We start from the raw sequence: 22,323 nt of genomic DNA, 5'->3' as shown, positions 1-22,323 counted from the left end.
GAAGAAATCACACAAATGTGGTTTGATATCTTCCTCCCCAATACACTCACCCCTTCCATAGTATATATGGCCCAATATACAATCTTCCATCATTTAATTATTAAGTGCATTTTGGTAAATAGTAATTAATTCTGCTGAATCCTTTTTATGGCTAGAGATGAAGTGAAATGAAAAGAGTGTAAATGAATATATTTTGATAAATTCAAGCACATGGGTTTTATCAGGAGGAAGAATAAAAATTCAGTAAGTGATTTTATAATTAAAATAGATTGTTATCAACACATGGGATACTGAGGGAAAAGATAGTTATGCACACCAAACAAAATGTGACCTTGAGAAAACAGAGGTTTCCACCTTGCTGGAGACGTGCAACGAGGTTAAGTGAGCTCCACTAGAGACTCTCCACTGGAAACTCTGTTGACTGCACACCACTGGACTGGGGACATATGGTTCTCTAAAGCCTTCTGTTCCAAGGCCATGCAACGCACTTTTTAAAAGATCATGGTATCCTTTGCTATTGTGAATAGTGCATTCTGCACATAGTCTCCCTTAGGTCCTGGTGGACGTGCTTGTTCCACACAGTGGAGATGAGCAGGTTCAGCATTCTGCACATAGTCTCCCTTAGGGGTCACGTGCTTGTTCCACACAGTGTGTTCACAAGTTCACAAGAGCAGCCTCTCTGATGGAGTCCAACCTGTCCATTTGCTTTAGCTTCACATATATGAAGACATAGCTGCCATACACTAGAGAGAGGACAATGAGGTGAGAGGAGCAGGTGGAGAAAGCTTTCTGCCACTCCTTGGCTGATGGGAGCCATACAATTATGTCTACTATGTTACCATATGCAGTGGTGGTTATAATGAGGGAGTAAAAAGAATGAACAAAATGAAGCCAAAGGCCATCATCTCAATAGATCTGGTGTCAGAACAGGAGAGTTGGATCAGAGGGCCAAGGTCACAGAAGAAGTGAGGGATGACATGGGGTCCACAGAAAGACAACTGGGAAACCTTCACCACAAGACCAGTGATGAGAGTGAAATCCATGACAAAGCAGTCAGTGAGCAGGAGGAAGCAAGTCCTCAGGCTCATGATGGTGGGGTCAGGCACTGATCCAGAGACATCACAGCTATGAAGTGGAAGCCTGTTGCTCCCAGAAACACAAAAACCAAGGCTTGTATGGAACAGGCAGCAAAGGAAATTGTTTGCCTGACTAAAAGAAAGATGACCAGCAACTTTGGAATAACAGCACTTCTGAAGCAACACTCAAAGAAGAAGAAAATGCTGAAGGACCAGAGGACCTTCCCCTGGTGCTGGACAGCAGGCGACCCAACCTTGGTGAATTCCTGGACAGTTGTCCCATTTCTCACTTGCATGGGCATCTCTTTCCACAGCAGCAACACCCACTGGTCTTAACCTACAAGAAAGAGATATAGGGAACATGGAGTTTCTAGGGGAGCACAAGATCAAGTCATTTAACTGCCTGAGGAGAAGACTGGAGAGAATAGCAGAGTGGACCAGCAAGTTGGTGCACACATCAGAAAGACCTGAGTTCAACACTAGTTTTACCTCCTGAGAGCTGGGTAATCTTTGGAAAGTTAACCTGTGTCAACTTCACCCTCTGTAAAATGAAGACAATGATAGGACCTAAATGCTCATATTGTGAGTATTAAAGCATGTAACTATTTGAAAAGTGATATCAATGTTATCTACGTGATCCTCAAAGTCTACTGTAATATTATGATCATTGTCATATTGCTAAGTATAGTGTATTCAGTAGACAGGGTTATCAACATCTGCATAGTTATAAAACATTTTATTGTGTTTACATACAATCAGTTTGTAAATAAAACATAACAGCAATTTTATTAATATTCTCTTGAACAATACTTTTTAAATTGTACAATAATTCTTTGGTCCAAATCCTTATCAACATGACTTCTTGAAGAGTTTACTAATGTTTAGTAGAAAGCTGGTGACCTAAATTCAGTATTTCTATCACTCTCCACCATAATCATGAATGTCAGGTTGCACCTACCCCTTCTTCCACAGAAGTGGAAACTGAGGCTTAGAGAGTATCAAAAAAGTTAAGTTACACAGCCAGGAAATACAGAGCTTGGATTTGGCCAAGCCTGCTCACATCCAAAGCCCCTGCTATTTCCAAACGCTATGGCAATTTTTTTTTTCAACAGTGCCCAGGCTGGAGTTCAGTGGCACAATCATGGCTCAATGCAGCCTCAACCTCCCGGGTTCAAGCAGTCCTCCTCCCTCAGCCCCCTGTGTAGCTGCGACTACAGGCACACATCACCATGGCTGGTCAAAATATTTTTTTTTTTTTTTGAGACGGAGTCTCACGCTGTTGCCCAGGCTGGAGTGCAGTGGCGTGATCTCGGCTCACTGCAAGCTCCGCCTCCTGGGTTCCCGCCATTCTCCTGCCTCAGCCCCTGAGTAGCTGGGACTACAGGCAATTTTTTGTATTTTTAGTAGAGACACTGTGGTCTCGATCTCCTGACCTTGTGATCCGCCCGCCTCGGCCTCCCAAAGTGCTGGGATTTGAGCCAACACGCCCGGCCCAAAATATTTTTAATAGGAACAAATCTGTTGTTGACATTCTCTCAAACTTAAATGACAGTTAAACTTAATTTATTTTACTTTTACCCATCCCTCAGACAATATTTTTTTTTTGAGACGGAGTCTTGCTCTGTCGCCGGGGCTGGAGTGCAGTGGCTGGATCTCAGCTCACTGCAAGTTCCACCTCCCAGGTTTACGCCATTCTCCTGCCTCAGCCTCCCGAGTAGCTGGGATGACAGGTGCAAGCCACTGTGCCTAGTTTAGATAATATTATGGATGAATTACTGATCTACGAATAACACAGATTTTAGAGATTATCTATTTTAGCACAACCATGTTACAGAAGCAATCTGAGATCATCTGAGACATGGTAGGGGTTCAAGGGAGGTGGGTAGCTCCCTGACATGGTATGAACTGTAAATCTAGGATTAACTGTGTGGTGTTCTGAGGCTGCATGCTGGCATATCAGGGATGGGGAGTTCACAGGATTAGCCCAGTTAGGAAGGACATTCCAGGGAGCTGGCACCACCCCTCTTATACATCAAAGTTCAATGAACCTTCTTCCCTCTTTAGTCCCCTTAATAGAGTGTTTCTTTCATGATGGCTATTGAGAGCAAGCCCCCCAAAATCTGGCCATAAACTGGCCCCAAACTGGCCATAAACAAAATCTCTGCAGCACTGTGACATGTTCATAATGGCCCTAATGCCCAAGCTGGAAGGTTGTGGGTTTACGGGAATGAGGGCAAGGAACACCTGGCCCACCCAGGGTGGAAAACCACTTAAAGGCATTCTTAAGCCACAAAAAACAGCATGAGCGATTTATGCCTTAAGGGTATGTTCCTGCTGCAGTTAACTAGCCCAACCTATTTCTTTAATGCAGCCCATCCCTTCATTTCCCATAAGGGATACTTTAATTTAATATCTATAGAAACAATGCTAATGACTGGTTGGCTGTTAATAAATATGTGGGTAAATCTCTGTTCGGGGCTCTCAGCTCTGAAGGCTGTGAGACCCCTGATTTCCCACTTCACACTTCTATATTTCTCTGTGTGTGTCTTTAATTCCTCTAACGCCACTGGGTTAGGGTTTACCCAACCGAGCTGGTCTCAGCAACCGCATTGGCCTCTAGTACCTCAATACTAAGCTAAGGTCTGCAGTCTGGAATGCAACTCTGCTAACCTGCTTTGGATAAACATTCTCTGAATGTGCTGCTCAGACCACCAAAGCTCTCACCCCCAAGCCACAGGGCCCACAGAGCATCTTGAAGGAGCCTCAGCTTCTGCTCTAGGTGACAGCAGGGCACGATGTTTTCTGCTAAGATCTTTCAAAGAAATTACACAGCTTACTTTCCTGAGGATTTTAAAATTCCAATTTGAATGTTGCTACTGACTTGAGGTAAAATGCAGAGTGAAATTTTCGGCATTTCATATGATTTTTATTATTTCTTAATTAAATGAGACACTGAGATGTACCACCAGAAATAGTCACAACCACTATGGATTCTAAGTAATGGGAGGATAGAAATTGAGGCTACAAAGATTGTCATTTGGTTAAAGGACATATAGTTGTAGCCATGAAGAATGGGGCTAAATGAATGGGAGAGCAGCAGAAGGATGGTCCAACTCAGATACTACATACTAGGTCCTAGAGCTGCTTTGAATCTAGAACCACTCTCCACCTTCAGTGTCCATGAGGACCAGACCTGTTTTGACCCTTGTTTTTGTTTTTACTCGTGTTTCAAGGTTATTATGAATGAGCTACCACCTGTGAAAATAAAACTCCCTCTTGGCCAAGGTTGACTGAACTTCTATTGGCTTCAAAATGAAGAGTCAAACTAAGACAGATGTGAGGAGAAAGCAGAGATGAGCCTTCCCAGCTCCTCTGTGTTTGGCTGGATGTGTCTTTTCTCATCAGTAGACATGTTGTACAGAGGTGAGGCACACTACAAGAAGCAGCCAGCCTCTGCCATCCAGCGAATGCTCACTCTGGCAGTGACTTTCTCAATCAGCCTAAGCAAAGGCTCCTCCACTGTAGCTGCACTGGTCCCTTTCCTTCTCTGTCTTGCAGGTGGGCTCAGTAAGGAAGGCAAGACAGAGAGATATCTCTACCAGAGGTTGAGTAGTCTAATCATATAAACAGATTGAAAAACTCAAGAATTCAGATAGTCCAGTGTATCTCCTCTGGCTCCTGAAATCCCGCAGAAGTTGACCTTCAGAAGACAGGACAATGTGGGAAAGTTTGAAACTTTCTGGAGACTTGTTACATGGCTTTGACCAAAAGGCTGATAGTGATATGGACAATAAAGTCCAGGCTGAGGTGGTCTCAGATGGAGATGAGGAAATTCTTGGAAACTGAAGCAAAAGTGACTCTTGTTATGCTTTAGCAAAGGGACCAATGGCAGTTTGCCCCTGCCCTAGAGATCTGTGAAACTTTGAACTTGAAAGAGATAATTTAGAGTATCTGGTAGAAGAAATTTCTAAGCAGCAAAGCATTCAAGAGAAAGCAGAGCATAAAAGTTTGGCAAATGTGCAGCCTGATGATGCAATTGAAAAAAAAAAAAAAACATTTTCTGGGGAGAAATTCAGGCCTGCTGGAGAAACTTGCACAAGCAATGAGGTGCTGAATGTCAATCACCAAGACAATAGGGAAAATGTTTCCAGAGTACATCAGAGACTTTCATAGCAGACCCTCCCATCACAAGCATGGAGGCCTAGGAGGGAAAATGCTTTCCTGTGCCAGGTTCAGGCCCCCACTGCTATGTGCAGCTTATGGGCTCAATGCCCTATATCCCAGCTGCTCCAGTTGTGGCTAAAGAGGGCCAAGGTATAGCTCGGGCCATGGCTTCAGAGGGTGCAAGCCCAAAGTCTTGGCAGCTTCCATGTGGTGTTGAGCCTGTGGGTGCACAGAAGCCAAGAATTGAGGTTTGGGAACCTCTGCCTAGATTTCAGAGGATGTATGGAAAGAGCTGGTTGTCTAGGCAGAAGTTTGCTGCAGGGGTGCGGCCCTCATGGAGAATCTCTGCTAGGGCAGTGTGGAAGGGAAATTTGGGGTGGAAGCCCCCACACAGAGTCCCCACTGGCATACTGCCTAGTGGAGCTATGAGAAGAGGGCCACCATCCTCCAGACCCCAGAATGATAGATCCACATACAGCTTGTAGCATGCACCTGGAAAAGCTGCAGATACTCAATGCCAGCCCATAAAAGCAGCCAGGACGGTTGATTTTATGCAGATTTTATGGAGCCTGATTTCCTAAAAAAGCTCACTAATTCAGTGATTACCAATTCATTGGCCACAGATTCCCAGGTACCTCAGAAATCACTGAAAGGGTCTCTGTAAGTCCATGGGGTCTCCAGGCATCATCTAGAAACAGTCATATCTCACACATACAGATATTGCTATTTTTCAAATGTATGTAGATGAGTTGTCATTTAGGAGTTTTACAGAGTCAACAGGTACTAAAAGTAATACTTCAATCATATTGGAGGTTTATAAAAATGTTTATAATTTTTTATTAAAATGTAGATTAAGTTAGGAAACCACTTCATTAGTCCAGTTGTTATCTAGGTCTGAGTCATCCAGTATGGTAGCCACATGTGACTATTTAGAGTTAGAATGAAATTAATTAAAAATTCACTTTCTTCAGTTTCCTTAAGTACATTTTAAGTAACCACATGAGGCTAATGGCTAAATGACCAAAAAGTGCAGATATATAATATTTCCATCCTTGCAAAAATTCATGCTGTTGATGTTGACACTTAAGATGAATAAAAAGTAACTTAACTATGAAATGTAAATTTAGCAGAAGTCAGTCATCTAATTTATAGCATAACAGAGAGAAAAGAAATTGGGGATGATTAATCAGTTTCTACCCTTGTTCGGTGAACAAATACATCATCTCTTCATAAAGAAATAAATGAGATTTATTGTTTTTTTTTCTGGGTATTGCCTGGATTGTAAATGCTTCTCCCACCTCCTTATCCCAACCTTCTTCCTTGTAGGTTAGTTACTTGTTATTGGCAAATGGCAACTATGGAGACTAGAAGAAACACAGAAAGAAAAATAGTGGGTCCAAAGCTGAAAAGAAAAAGAAGTGGCATCTGCAGGATCTCCAGGTAGGGGATGAAGAAGATGCTGCGAAGAGAAATCCCAAAGCTGTTGCAGTTCAGTCCACTGTGCAGATGGCTCAATCCTTTCACAGGTGTGTTTAGCTGCAGTCTGGTGCTTCTTCCATTGATTCTTTTTAAATAGTAGGAGCCTTTCACAGGTGACATTTGTATTCATAAGTCTAGTCCAGCTCCAAAGGACAAGGAGATGCATGGTATGTGACTTTTACTAAAATGTGAGAAGCCTTTCCCATAGAAGCTGCCTTGCCTCCAGCATCTGCACACTGCTTGGTGTTTCTTGCCCAGGATAAAAGAATTTACAGAATTTGTTTGTTCCTAAACTTTAAACTGTTTCTATGGTGATAAGTGTGCTTTCCCCCTTGGATATGTTTTATGTAGTTGTAATATAAAATACAAAAATTACAATATTTAATACTAACATAGCTTTATTTAGTGAGTCTTGTGATATTCTTAGCAGTGTACTTTAAACGTTATTCAACTAAATCCTTCCAGCAGCCTCACCGGAGTAGGAATCATTCTTGTCCTCATTTTATGGATAAGAAAACTGAGGTCAAGAAAACGAGTTCCCTCCAATCATATAACCAGTAAGTAGGAGAGCCAAATTTAACTCCAGAGCCTCTGCTCTTGTCTGTTATGATGCACTGCTTTGGTATTTACTTTTTGATTTTTTAAAAATTATTAAAATCACTCATAAAACAGTCAGATTTAAGAAGTGTTTAATTTTCAACTCTCTATACTATTGAAGTCATCTTGTTACATCTTTATTAAACAGTAATTGTTTGGATAGGGGCCAGAAATTAACAAGTTAATAACTGACAAGCTAATTATATTTATATATTGTCTGTTGTACTCTCTACAAAATACACTAAAGTACTCATATCTATAAGTATACTAAAAAAAAGTCTACTTACAAGGTTGATACCTTTTACTCTATTTTGAAAGTGAGTTTACTTTTTTTTTTTTTTTTTAAATGAATAGGACTCAGGATTTGAAGACAAAAAACATCATATTCCAGTGGTTGATAGAACTCCACTAGAGCCCCCATCAATAGTGGCAGTGGTGACGGGGCCTCCAAAGTTAGAAAGAGCACTTTGATATAATGCCTCATTCCGAACTTCACCTGGTAGAAGTTGACCGAGATCAGAGGCCTTGTGACGATCGTGTCAGGTAAAAGATGCCAGACACAGAGTTGGCGTGGCTGTTGTCATCTGAGGGACATGCGTGTGTTTGTTGTTTACTTGAGTGGAGCATGTTAAATATTGTTATATTATGTTACCTCTCTTATACTTTTACTGTTGGCTATAGCTTCAGAAAAGGGTAAGTTCCCAGAGATAAGGATATGATACATATCTTATCCTGACTGCTGTATGGCTTTACCAAGCATGTTCCTTGGAAGGGCCTAGCAGGCCTTGTCACTGTGAACACATCATTTAACAGAGAGCACGTACCTCCTATGTGCCAGGTGCACATGCTTGCCCTTATGAAGCCACATGCTGGTGGAAATGCGCTTTTTCTCTTTTTCCTGTAAGAATTGTCTGCTTTGGGAGATGGTGACCTTTCCAAGTTTGAAGGAAGATGAAATAAACTTCCAGTGGTAGAATGGCAATGCACACTCTGAAGTCTCTTGTTATTGCAGTAATATAGTTAGATTGAGGTTTTTCTTTATCTTTGGAGCATCCATATTTTATTTTCCTTTTTTTTGAGACAGTCTTACACTGTGGCACAGACCGGAGTGCAGTGGTGTGATTACAGCTCACTGCAGCCTCAACCTCCCAGGCTCAGGCAATCCTCCTACCTTAGCCTCCTGAGTAGTGTATGCCACCATATCTGACTAATTTTTCTTCACCCCTCTCCTTTTTTTTGAGACAGAATCTTGCTCTGTTGCCCAGGCTGGAGTGCAGTGGCACGATGTCAGCTCACTGCAACCTCTGTCTCCTGGCTTCAAGCAATTCTCCTGCCTCAGCCTCCTGAGTAGCTGGCATTACAGGCATGCACCACCACGCCTGGCTGATGTTTGTACTTTTAGTAGAGATGAGGTTTCACCATGTTGGCTAGGCTGGTCCCGAACTCCTGACTTCAAGTGATCCACCTGCCTTGGCCTCCCAAACTGCTGGGATTACAGGCATGACCTGCTGCACTGCGCCCGTCCTCCTTTTTGTTTTCGTTTTTTTTGGGGAGATGGGGTTTCCCCATGTGGCTCAGGCTGGTTTCAAAACTCCTGGGCTCAAGGAATCTGCCTGCCTTGGCCTCCCACTGCGCCCAGCCCATATTTTCTTGACCATTTTCTTATAACCTTAATTTAGAAATGATTATCGTTATGAATATTCTGTTACATTATGTTTGAGGATATTTGTAGCTATAGTGGGAATACGGGAAGTTTTGATAGAGGTGAAGACATTGGCCCGCAGCTGAACAGCAAGATCATGGTTATCATGGAGCCTATCAAGTCAGAATTTTCCCTGTTTGAGCGCTTTTATTCATCTGGGTAGACTTTTGATATTATTTAAATTTAGAACACAGCAAGGAAAACAGGATGGAATTTATTTTATTTTACCAGTTTTTGCTTATAAAAATGAACTTCTGGTACACTCCTATAAACATATATGGTGTTTTACTGGATGCAATTACAAAAATGAAAATTAGCATTGATGGTTACAGTTTTTTCAGGGTCTTTTTAAAGTAAAGTTTTCATCTTTTCACTTACAGGTAAAAAGTGCAGACTCACCATTATTGAATGTGGGTGTGACATTAACGTGATAGTTGATCTGGCTAAAGCAGCAGATCTGGTAAGTCAGCAGGGGCATCCTGGGGTGCTGATGGAGACTTACAGCACTGTGATAGGTTATTTACCCTGTGATGAAGGGAAGAGAGTTTTATGATTATTAAAGGAAACATGATCATCATCAGGGATACAGCAGATGTGATTGAATTGATGATAATAATAGTAATAAATGTTATTATATTAATAATAAACATGAATGTGCACAATGACATGTATTCCAAAATCTTAGAGCACATCACAGGATGGAGAAAACCTTTAATGAACACAGCTAATAAGAGCTCATTAATATGTGTACATAGATATGTAAAAATATATCATAGTAATTGTCATTTCTTCTTGGACCCTTCCTGTCACCGTGCTGACTGCTTTCTACAAACTTGGCTTACATAGACCCTTGATACACCCTTCAGGTGAGTAGGCATTATCTGTAGCTTACAAAAGATGAAATAGAGGCTCCCAGCAGTTAAGTAACTTGTGTGAAGATGGGACCTTTCTTCTCGATGGTTCCAGAACCTTCATCCTTAATGATAATGCTAGAGTACATGAATTGCCTGAAGAAGTGGTCAGAATTTATCAATAGAAAATACAGTACTCAGTGTACGGAAAATGTACACGCTCTTGCATTTATGGAAATGATAATGTTCACTATTTCTGATATTCTATTAACTACTTAGTTTAATCAAAGATGGGCATTTCTGTTTCCATATTTTGTTATTTTTAGTTTATCTATGGAAAGATAAGAACAAAAGTGTATTTAATATTAAAATTACAAGTTTCCAGGAATCAATTCTGAAATTATTTTGCATCTTTGAAGTGTCTTAAATTTTAAAAATTGGTCTTATCTGTTTATATTTTCTTATAGACTACCATTCATTATAATCTTACGGTTTTTTGACTTAATTTTAAACTGGTACCTATTTAAAAAATACTTCTGAGCAATTGAGTTATACAAGTTAACATGCAAGATAGAGGTTTCCACTGCATGCTTCTCAAAACAAAAAGACTGTTTTTTTTTTCTATGAGGATATTGAAACAAGAAGTTGGTTTTCTGTACATATTTAATATATTTCATTGATTATCACTTGCCTCCCATTCTTTGGGTGTCAAAGACCTGTTATCTGGCTTAAAAGTACATTACAGAAAACTTCATTTCTTTAAATTAGGATTTCTTAGGTAAGGGCCAGGTTAGACCCAGCCTTTTCTGAGTTACTTCTCATGCATTAAAATTCTTAAAATGGAAGTTTATATCCTAGTGGACATTGTCTTATGGTTGCCTTTTAGAGCAAGTAAGAGGGTGGTGGTTTCTCTGTCTGGGTGATGCCTGTGTAGTCATTTGATTTAGTCTGGAGTGCGACTTTTCTGTCAAGGACCAGATAGTAAATATTTTCAGCTTTGTGGATCATATCTCTTGCAGCTACTTAGCTCTGCAGTTGTAGTGCACAGGCAGCCACAGACAATATGTAAATGAATTAATGTGGCTGGTTCCAATAAAACTTTAGTTACAAACACAGGTGATGGACTGGATTTGGCCTGTGGCCAGTTGCCAACCCCTAGTGTAAGTGGTCTGTTTTGGTAGTTTCTTTGAGAAATGATGTATTCTGTTTGTAGGTACTGATGCTTACAGATGGCAGCTTTGGGTTTGAAATGGAAATGTCTGAGTTTCTAAACATCTGTCAAGTATATGGTTTTCCTAAAATTATGGGAGTCCTCACCCACCTTGACTCCTTCAAGCTTAATAAACAACTGAACAAGACGAAGAAGCAATTAAAACACAGGTTCTGGATAGAAGTTTACCCTGTAGGAAGAGAAATAATTGTTGGATACTAAAGTATAATCCTACTAAAACAGACTGAAGAGGCCCGATGCAGTGGTTTATGCCTGTAATCCCAGCACTGTGGTAAGCAGAGGCAGGTGGATCACTTGAGGCCAGGAGTTTTGAGCTCAGCGCAAAATGACCAAACCCTGTCTCTACTGAAAATGCAAAAATTAATCAGGTGTGGTGGCATGCACCTGTAATCCCAGCTACTCAGGAGGCTGAGACATGGAATTGCTTGAACCTGGGAGGGAGAACGTGCAGTGAGCTGAGATCGTGCCACTGCACTCCAGCATGGGTGACAGAGTGAGACTCCATCTCACAAAAAAAAAAAAAAAAGACTAAAGAGGCATTGCTAAGTCTCTCTAGGATTTGGATTCGGCTCCTGAATTCCCTTTGTGTATGTGTTCACATTCTCTGGAAGGTTTCCCTCAAGAGGGTGCTTATTCTGGGTCTCTTGGTGTATCTCACTGCTGCACCAGGCAGTGTCTGGCTGTTTTGGGGTCGGGACTTAATAGAGTACATCAGAAGTTTCTGCCAGTTGCAGGACCAGGCACTACCCCTTCCTTTCCATGCTGCTTTGGTCCATCAGCCACAGAAACATTTCTGTGCTCAGATGCCTCACCTCGCTCTTCTCACCATACTTAGACAGATGAACCTGCTCAGCTGCAGAGCATTCTGCCTCTGTGGGGTTCTAATAAGTCCTGAAAGAAGCCAGCAAGGCTCTGGAAGCCTCAGAACAGTGGCTTTGCTGCAGCTGCAAATCTCCCTTCTTAGGGTTGCTTCTTGTAAACAAGAAGAGCTTTTATTTTGTTGCAGTATTGATGAGAATTTAATTGGAATTTAATTTTTAATTTTCCTTTAATGTTTAGGGTGCCAAGCTGTTCTCCCTTTCTGGAATGCTGCATGGAGAATATCAAAACCAAGAAATCCGCAATCTGGGCCATTTTATTACAGTTGTGAAGTTTAGGCCTCTCACATGGCAAACTTCTCACCCTTATATCCTGGCAGACAGGTAAAAAGTGATTGTAAACTTTTTCTTCCTGGGCCATATATTTCAAAGCTAAACAGTCTGGAAAAAGAAGAGTGGTAGGATTTATTTTGTGCCTATTTGAATAGTGGGGGTAGAAGTGTAGTTGATGGAAAATGTCTACTTATATCATTGCTCAAAGATGCTGTGCCTTTGGGAGTAAATTAATTATGAGATGTTTAGGAGAATGGGAGGACTTGAAAGCATTTAAGGCTACAGGAAGTGGCCCCATCCTGCGTTCATCCTCAGTTTTCAGTGATGCTGCCTTCATGCCCGGGTGCTTGAGTCCTCGTGTGTGCCTTGGGTTTCCTTCCTTTGTGCTCTTCTTTGTGCTGTGGTTTTCTCAGCCTGGGATATCCTTTCTCCACCTGCCAGAATCCAAGCCACAGCAAAAATCCCAGAGCACAGGCTCACCCTCTTCCAGAAAGGGATTTTCTGAATGTGTTCTTCACTCCTCCCTGACCCCAGGTGGACGTCATCTCCCTGTCTGGTGTCTTATGGAATGAATGTCACTTTCAGCCTAGAGACACAGTTGTGTGCCTGCCCCTTTTCCTCTGCTGGATGGTGAACGGTGCTTCATTATTTCTTCATTTTCTAGTTTTCTAAATGACGTGCTTAGTGGACAAGAGTGTGATGAGTCACTGACACATGAAAGGAGGTATACAAACTTTTGGCATTCATTTCTACTGTATGATTGAGTTTATTTTTCTAGGAAGGAAGATTTGACAAACCCAGAGGATATCCAAACAAACATCAAATGTGACCGGCAGGTGTCACTTTATGGTTATTTAAGAGGAGCACACTTGAAAAATAAAAGCCAAATTCATATGCCAGGTATTCTCTTGTTGTAGAAAATACTAGAATTACACATAGGATTCTTGGGATGGCGTTATTTCTCAGAAAAACTGAAAAGTGATCAAACAAGGGAAGATGGCCTCGCTGGAGGTTTTAAAAGTAACCCAGCTGTGTGTAGGCCTGCAAAGGTGTTATCGAATCCCCTGTTCTCTGACCTCTTGTCTTGTAACTAGAGGGCCACTGTTTCAGTGTGGCACAATGCCCTTCTTTAGTGTCATGGGTTAAGCCCTTGGACTATGGCTCATTTTTAACCCCCCAGTCAACAGTGGATACTTCTGACTTCTTGTCAGCTAAAGCTGGCTTTTTGGATCCTGTCTTCCAGGGGTAGAAGATTTTGCCATGAGTGACATCGGTTTCCTCTCAGACCCTTTTGCTCTTCCTGAACAACAAAAGAAGCGCTGTTTAAATGAGAAGGAGAAGCTGGTTTATGTGCCTCTTTCTGGGATTGGGGTGTGCTGTATGACAAAGACGCTGTCTATGTTGCCTTGGTGGCAGCCACGGTTTTCAGGCTTCAGTGAGACGGGAGTCATTGTTCTGAACTCTCATTACTCTTTCTGAATCTGTTTTTTAATCACAAAAAGTAAGATACTCAACTTTTACTTATTGAAGATTTTTCTCTTGTACTTATAATAAAGGCCCAAATGCATATTGTAAATATATAGGATAAAAATAATACCTTTTTTTTTTTTTCATTTTACCAAACAGAAGAGTCCTGTCCTCCAGGCCTCCTTGATCCATGGCCCCAGTGCGGGCTCTGCTGCCATGTGACGCCTGCACAGCCCATCCCCGTTTCTACAAAATCAGTGTGCTCGCCAGCTCTCATTGGTCCGTTCTCATTCACAATGGTCTCCTCATTCTGTATTTTAAAGTGGATTTTAAATGTTGATTTCTTAGTTCTGTAGTTGAATTTTATTGAGTTAAAATCAGGGTCATATAAAGATGTTAGAAAAGCTAGCACTGTTGTAGCACTGGAACTGAGATTTTTCTAGCTAGGTGTTTTGGTTATCAGGTTATATACTCATTGAGCTTTGGAAAAGTTTAATGGAGATGGGGATCTATTTCAAGCTTTGCTCTAAGGATTTTCTTCTCTGCTTTTTGAGGCATTAAGAAAGGTTCTCAGGAAATGTGTCTAAGATAATTTTGAGAAACTGAGTGAAACCAGTGTCTCTCCAGGATCTTTGTGCTTTCCTCACGTGCCTTTTCTTGGTGGCCTTGACAGGACGAGGTGGGGCCCATCCATGAGCTGGTCCAGAGTCTCATCTCCACCATCTCCACCATTGATGCCAAGATGGCTTCAAGTCGGGTGACGCTGTTTGCTGGTTCCAAGCCACTTGGGTCAGAGGATATAGATAATCAAGGAGAAGTCTGCTTTTTTTCTATTTTTAATAAAAAGATACATTATAGAAGATGTGTAATTCTGCTATCATAACACATTTTGGTGGAATTCATTCTAGGTTGTTTTGGTTTTGTGGGTGTGTGTGTATGTGTCTCTGAGGGCTTTTCACTTACCTGACATTACGAGGGAGTATTTTCTTGAAATAAAATACAGGATGCATTTTTCAACAGACCCCAAATATTCTTCGAATACCACACCATCTTCCATAGGTTACTTTTTGTTTTTTTTTTTAAGAGACCTAAGGGCACTCCGCTTTCTTTTGGTGGCAAAAACACTAGAACAGTCAGGGAGTTTGTGGCTGTCCAGAAGCCACATGCCTTGTCTCTGAAAGTTTTATGTTGTATTATCTCCCATGGGTAGGTTTCCATGGATGTGTGGCTTATGTGAATTATTTCTCAGTCTGGGTTGGGAATTTATATACCTTTATACATAGTGGATGTTTGCAAAACATTGGTTTTGTTGGATTGATTGATGATTCCCAGTAAAATTTATCTGAAAATTTTGAGATTACCTAGTATGTAATTTGTTACAGTGTGCATAAGCTACCTAGCACGATGCCTGACGGATACGAAGTGTTCGCCGAAAGATCACTCTTTTATAATGAGTGTTGTTATCTACTTTCATTTTTCCATATCCTTTTAGTCATCCTTGTCTACAAGAATACTCTCTTCTAATACAGTTATAGTTAAAATACATAATTTTATTTCTATATTCTGAGCACTTCCTTTTTCTATACAGTCTTCATGTAGTCATCATGTTGTTATTATTGGGGTATTCTTTTTTTTTTTGAGACAAAGTCTCACTTTGTCTCCCAGGCTGGAGTGCAGTGGCGTGATCTTGGCTCACTGCAGCCTTGAACTCTCAGGCTCAAGCGATCCTCCCACTCCAGCTCCACAAGTAGCTGGGTCTATAGGAGTGTGCCAGCACACACGGCTAATTTTTTACTTTTTTTCTAGAGACGAGGTCTCACTATGTTGCCCAGGCTGGTCTTGAACTCCTGGGCTCAAGCAATCCTCCCACCTTGGCCTCCCAAAGTCCTGGGATTACAGATGTGAGCCACTATGCCTGGCCTATTATTTCTGTATCCTGCCACTATACCTGGCTTATTATTGCTGTATTCTAACTTATCCATCTCTTATGGTATGATTTTTAGTTTTTTTCTAATTTGTGTTTTCATAATTTTACATATCTTGCTATGTTAATTAGCTTTATACAGTTTTCTTTCATCCAGTGATTTTAGCCTCCTGATGATTCTTGTCTGTCAGTTATGGCACTGGTGACTTAAAATGGATGTTCTTCCTCTGTCATTCCTCCTACATTTTTTAGCCGGCATTTTTAACAAAGAGCTTTCACTTCTCCCCTTTATGTTGGTATCACTGCTGACTAATGTACTTCCATTTTGTTCCATGGTTTATCTTCCATCACTATCATTATTCTTCCTGATGTCTATGCTGTCCCAGATTTGGCCACGGGAGCCTTCAGCCTGTCTCCTGTGTCCTTTCAACTGTCTCTGTTAGTCTTTGAGCATTTCTTACTTTCTGACAAAACAAGAGGATCCAGGCTCATTTTGCCCTTTTCCTGCCTTGGGCCTGGACTCGGCCATTTCTCTTAAGGATCATGTGTTTTTAGCTTAGAAATAAATCAGCTTTCCAAAAGATCTACAAAACACTAACTTCCTTGTTAAGCAATTTTTTTCTAAAATTAGATTTTTTTTTTAAAGGCTTATTTCTTTATTCTCCCTATAAGTTCTTTTGAAGTATGGTGTTAGGGAACCATGCCTGAGTTTGTTTATTAAAGTGTTCCAATTTTTATCAGATCATTTTTTCCCTGTGCTATGTCATCGTAAACAATTCCTTGACATTTTCTATTTCTTTATATTTTCGTTGACTACATTGCCATTTCTAGATTAACTGATTAATGTACAAGTTAAATTATTTTGCATTTCCTTGGCAACATAGGCTGTTGATGTCAAAGGAGGGAAAACAAACGGACTTAAAAACTGGGCGAATGCGTCGGAAAGCCGTTTTTGGAGATGAAGATGAATCTGGAGATAGTGATAATGAAGAAGATGATGAAATATCTGAAGATGATGGGTTGGAAAATGGCTCTAGTGATGAGGAAGCAGAAGAGGAGGAAAATGCTGAGATGACTGATCAGTATATGGCTGGTAAGGGCGTCAAACGATGGAAACTTGAAGAGTTGGAAGAAGACAGTGAAATGGATTTGCCAGCATTTGCTGACAGTGACGATGACCTTGAGAGGAGCTCAGCGGAAGAAGGGGAAGCAGAGGAAGCTGATGAAAGCAGTGAAGAAGAGGACTGCACTGCAGGAGAGGGGGGGCATTTCAGGATCAAAGGCTGTTGGAGAAGGTAGTAAAGCAGGGCTGTTGCCAGCTAATCGCCAGAGTGACCATGTGAATCTGGAGAAGTCTTTGCCGATGAAGAAAGCAGCCCTCATGACTTCCGATTCTGGGCATTACACAGCTGAAGGGGCGTTTGCATTGGAAGATAAATCTAAAGAAAGCTCCTCGTTCAGTGCAGAGGAAGAGGACTCAGAAAATGACGAGGCTATTAGAAAAAAGTTTTCAAAGCCTTCTCAAGTGAACAGTGGTCAGAAACTGGGGCCAAGGAACTTAATTGATGAGACCAGTGATATAGAAGATTTACTCAAAGAGGAAGAAGATTACAAGGCAGAAAATAATGATTCCAAAGAAACCTCAGATAAGCTTAAATTTAGTTGGTTGCTGCTATGAACTTGGCTCTCGAAGTGATACCCAGTGAAATGTCTCCATTTGGGGGTCTGCTGATTTTGAGATTAACTGTTGAAATGCTGCATTGTGGATGGATCTCAAGGGAGGGGAGACACGTGAACAAGCCTAACTGGAGGTTGGCTTTGGTCATTTCAGGCGCCCTCAAGTGGAAGGAAGACCTTTCCAGAAGGGCAGCTGAGGCCTTTCTGAGGCAGCAGCAAGCAGCTCCCAACCTCCGAAAGCTTGTTTACGGGACAGGTAAAGAATTCTGGTTCAGAGCTGGAAACGTTTTAGTTTCTCTGATTGTTTTCTGAAAAGGAGATGAGGGAATTGGTTGATTGGGCTGGTATTGTTGACATCCATAATTGCTGGCCATCACATTTCATATTTGGCGGATTAATCATCAACTTATGAGGACCACACTTTGGTCTTATGAAGTAGACTTATGGGTTTGTTGTAAAACTTGATGCAAATACTGTCCATTGCATCATGTTATGTCCCCTATTTAAAAGTCCTTCATGAGAAACTTTTTGAGAATTTGGTGCTAGAAAAATACTTCTGACCATAAAAATATTTATTTTTTCCTTTCTGAGAATGAGAACCCTGTAAAACACAGTTTGTTCTCCCTTTTGCCCTTCTCTTCTGATTTCATGCTTTATTAAACTTACCTATATGTACTTTCTGGTAGAATTAATGCAAAAGTAAATAGATAGTGGTGAACTTTACATTGTGCTCCCTGGTTACTGCACGATGAGATCAAGGCCACATGGTGAGACATTTGGGCTCAGCACACTGAATTGGGAGGGTTGCTGTGAACTGATTTTCATTCAGGTTTTGTCTAAGTACGCTTAGTGATGAGAGGCTCAACACTCTTTAGAGCTCTTCTTTAATCATCTAAAGCTCTGCTTTTAAATGTCCCTTCCCTCCCTTGAGCCCTAATAGTCTCGTTCCTCAGCCTCTTAGCTGCTGCCGTGCAGGAGCGCAGGAGGCCCACACATGTAGAGCAATAGCTTCCTGGCTCTCTTAACCTGTGACTGCCCTGCCCTCTTAGTGCCTAACTCATATGTGGCCATTGCTATACCCACCACAGACAGGGGCCCTCAGTTCCTGAGTTCGAAGACTCATGGCCTAACTTGTCGAAAACAATGAGTCCTCCAGGGCTGTAGTTTTTGTTCTCACTTTTCTGCCATGGCGTCCTCTTTAGTGGCAGAAGATAATGAAGAAGAAGATCATGATACCCAAGAAGAGCTTACAGGATTGTTTCACGTCAACCAGCCTGACAGAGAGTGGAAGCACAAGGCTGACTCTTTGGACCACTCCAGATTTCTTGTGGAGGCCCCCCATGACTGGGATTTAGAGGAAGTAAGGCTCGGTAGTACATTTGATTTATTAGAGGATTGTTCTAGAATAAGATTATCTGATGTCAATATTGCTTACCTGTTGTTGGCTTCTTATTTTTACAGGATTACAGGTCATTCTCCCAGATATTGCAGTGGGCACTTCATGCATCCTAAGCAGTAACATGTTCTGAGTTTAGTTAGACCATGTACGTGGCCCACGGGGGACAGGTTCAGCTTCCAGTGTGGACAGTAGTGTGCATTTTCATTTTGAAGTGGCGCACGTAAGTTTTTATACATCAGATGTATTTTGTGTCTTATCACTAGGATATACGTAACACTCCTGAGTTAACATTTATAGTTTTTGCTATTTGTAAGCATAGAGAAATCTGTGATACCTGTAAATGTTCTTCCTGCAGCTCACCACTTTGTAATCACACTGGAATTCATTCAGTACTCAAACTCACTACAGCTTACCCTCCTCTTAGACGTCTTCTCTTTCTCTCTCTCTTTTTTTTTTTTTTTTTTTTGAGATGAAGTCTCACTCTGTTGCCCAGGCTGGAGTGCAGTGGTGCCATCTCGGCTCACTGCAACCTCCACGTCCCGGGTCCCGGTTCAAGCAATTCTCCTGCCTCAGCCTCAGGAGTAGCTGGGATTATAGGCATGTGCCACCATGCCCGGCTAATTTTTGTATTTTTAGTAGAGATGGGGTTTCACCATGTTGGCCAGGCTGGTCTTGAACTCCTGACCTCATGATCCATCTGCCTCAGCCTCTCAAATTCTCTTTTTGTTTTTGTTTTTGTTTTTGTTTTTGTTTTTTTGAGACATCGTCTTGCTCTGCATCTTGGACTGGAGTGCAGTGGCATGAGCGTATGGCTCAATGCAGACTCGACCTCTTGGGGGTCAAGGGATCTTCCCACCTCAGCCTTCAGAGTAGCTGGGACTATAGGCATGAGCCACCAGGCCTGGCTAATTTTTGCATTTTTTGTAGAGAAAATGTTTCACCATATTGAGCTAGTCTCAATCTCTGGGCTCGAGTGATCTTCCTGCCTTGGCGTCCCAGCCTGCTGGGATTACAGGAGTGAGCCATCGTGCCAGCCCCTTTCTCTATATTCTTTTCTGCAATGTTCTGATCTTCCAAAGGTTGTCTTCTTTTTTGTCAATTCTGTTTGGCTTAGATGTCGCTTCTCACAGAGGCCCAATTGCTATCATACTGCCTATTGTAATTCACCAGGTACCACATAATGAACTTTATGAGATTTTATTTAACCGTTCTTTATGGTGAAATTTAATACAGATGTAGAAAACCACATGAAAACAATTGTTTAACTTAATGGGTTGCCAGAAGGTGAAGACCCCAGCACTCAGGCTGGAAAATCAAGCTTTGCTGCTCAATTGCGACACCAGTCACAGTCCCCTTCCTCCCTGTAGAAGGAGGTGTGGTCCAGCTTCTTACGGGGACTCTCCTTTTCTTCCTGGTTTCCTCGTCCATGCTTCCATAAGCATCATAGTTTACTTTTACCTGATTTTCATTACTGTTTTTCACTCTATCTTTTAACACTTTTAGTCAACAATCTTTCCTTCCCATTTCTTTTTTTTTGGTTACATTTTATTTAAGAAACCAAGTCTTTGGTCTGCAGAATTTCTTGCATTCTGGACTTTGTGGATTGCTTTGCATCCCTCTGCAGTTTCACAGGCCCTCCTGTATTTCCTGTGAATGGGTATGGAGCAATACTAATAGAACTTCTGTGATGAGCGCAATGTATATCTGAGCTGTGGGTTGTGGCTTCTTGTGGCTACTGAGCTCTTTAAATGTGGCCAGCGAGACTAGAGAACTAAATTTTAAATTTTATTTAATCTTAATTAATTCAAATAGCCACATGTTTCTAGTTACCTTATAGACAAAACATCTAACCGTTGGATAGGATTTAAATTTGATTTTTATTTTTCGGCAAAACTGCTTCCCAGGTGGTGGGTGGTGTTTTCTCATTAGGAGGCGCATAAAGACTGATTGTGTCCTTTTAATCATGTTAGATGTTATCAGTTGTTGGTGCTCAATGCCCAGAACCATCCATTTCTTAAGAACATAGAGTGATGATGTTCTGTTCAATAATTTCTCTTTATTTATTAGCTGTAATACTTATTTAAAGAGAAACTTTTTTTCTTCTACTATTCGGTTATCCACTTCTATATATATATAAGGTAAATGCTTGATTTTTTTTTTTTTTTTTGGAGACAGAGTCTTGCTCTGTCACCCAGCCTGGAGTGTAATGGTGCAATCTCAGCTCACTGCAACCTCTGCCTCATGGGTTCAAGCAATTCTCCTGCCTCAGCCTCCTGAGTAGCTGGGTTTACAGGTGCCCGCCACCGTGCCCGGCTAATTTTTGTATTTTTAGTAGAGATGGTGTTTCACCATGTTGGTCAGGCTGGTCTCAAACTCCTGATCTTGTGATCCGCCCACCTCAGCCTCCCAAAGTGCTGGGATTACAGGAGTGAGCCAACGCGTCCAGCCCATACTTGATTTTTTAATCAGGTTTTCCAAAGGACACTTGTTAGTAAGTTTCACTGTGGTGTCATGGATATAAATGTAGTTGATGTGCCTGGTGCTGCTGCACCTGTTATCCTTATTGAAACTCCTTTTTATCCCACCTGTGGCCTGTGGGAGTCTCTGCATGCCAACTCCTGAGTTCTTATGTGACGATCATAGTCATCCTTGATCAATTCTTGCTCTGTGATGTCAGAGAGCTCTTGGAATCAGCCATAAGAAGTCCTGATTTCTTTTAGTAGAAAATGGTATTTCAACATGACAGCCTAGGCATAGGAATGCTACTGCCATGAGTTGGTCATTACTTCTAGGCCTTCTCAGCTACCCAAACCAGGAGAATTCTTATAGATATTTCCAGTTCACATTCAGGACTACATCTTATTCATTCTTCCACTGGAGAATTATTCCCTGGTTGAATCAGAAGATGATGAAATTAGAGAATCACATAATTACTCATTTGCTTTATCCCGTATTACACACAAAATAGTGTCAGAATAATATGATTACTGAAAACAGTTAAATAATATTTTCCCTCATATACTCACTCATTTCTCTTTTCAAAAGTGACTGTGCCATTTTACTTACCCACTGGCACTGTATGTGGGTTCCAGTTTCACCACTTCTTCACCAGCACTTGTTATTATCTGTCTTTTTGATTTTAGCCATCCTAGAGGGGATGAAGTTGTATCTCATTGCAGTATTGACTTGCATTTCCCTGATAGATAATGATGTTGAACATCTTTTCATGTGTTTATTGACTATTTGTATATATTCTTCATATTGTTTGCCCATTTCAAAAGTTGGATTACTTAGTTGTATGTGTTGTTTATATATCCTGGATATAAGTCCTTTATCAGATACATAATTCTCAAATATCTGCACCCATTTTATAGGAATTAAGTTTTCAAACAGACGGGTTTAGATTAACAAGTATCAAGACCAACTTTGTAAACTACTGTTTCATTGCATCACCTTAGAAACCTTAATAAAATTGAAAACTAGTTGAGTTAGTAATTATCTGTTTGTTTACTTATGAGGTTAGTAGACTAGTAGTATTTAATACTTTCCCTATCTGCTGCTTAACGTGTTTCATCTCTGCAGTTACACTGTCTCCATCAAAGGTA

General features: G+C 41.1%; 1 protein-coding gene across 1 annotated transcript in view; it reads left to right on the top strand.

Annotated features, from left to right (window-relative positions):
* Positions 1-977: 977 nt before the first annotated feature.
* The window catches only part of BMS1 (BMS1 ribosome biogenesis factor), a 35,987-nt gene continuing 14,641 nt past the window's right edge, over positions 978-22,323 (top strand). Inside the window, 17 exon segments of the mRNA XM_050803117.1 lie at positions 978-1,097; positions 6,609-6,770; positions 7,392-7,404; positions 7,687-7,770; positions 7,773-7,859; positions 9,399-9,478; positions 11,083-11,271; positions 12,160-12,302; positions 13,030-13,151; positions 13,495-13,617; positions 13,620-13,652; positions 13,655-13,680; positions 14,392-14,530; positions 16,526-16,902; positions 16,904-17,283; positions 17,469-17,575; positions 18,522-18,679. Of these exon segments, the coding sequence (XP_050659074.1) occupies positions 978-1,097; positions 6,609-6,770; positions 7,392-7,404; positions 7,687-7,770; positions 7,773-7,859; positions 9,399-9,478; positions 11,083-11,271; positions 12,160-12,302; positions 13,030-13,151; positions 13,495-13,617; positions 13,620-13,652; positions 13,655-13,680; positions 14,392-14,530; positions 16,526-16,902; positions 16,904-17,283; positions 17,469-17,575; positions 18,522-18,679 (2,343 nt within the window).

The sequence above is a fragment of the Macaca thibetana genome, chromosome 9 (genome assembly GCF_024542745.1).
Source record: "Macaca thibetana thibetana isolate TM-01 chromosome 9, ASM2454274v1, whole genome shotgun sequence".
In the NCBI taxonomy this organism is placed as follows: domain Eukaryota; kingdom Metazoa; phylum Chordata; class Mammalia; order Primates; family Cercopithecidae; genus Macaca; species Macaca thibetana.
The sequence above is the reverse complement of the archived record's forward strand: the minus strand, read 5'-3'. Positions and strand labels throughout refer to the sequence as shown.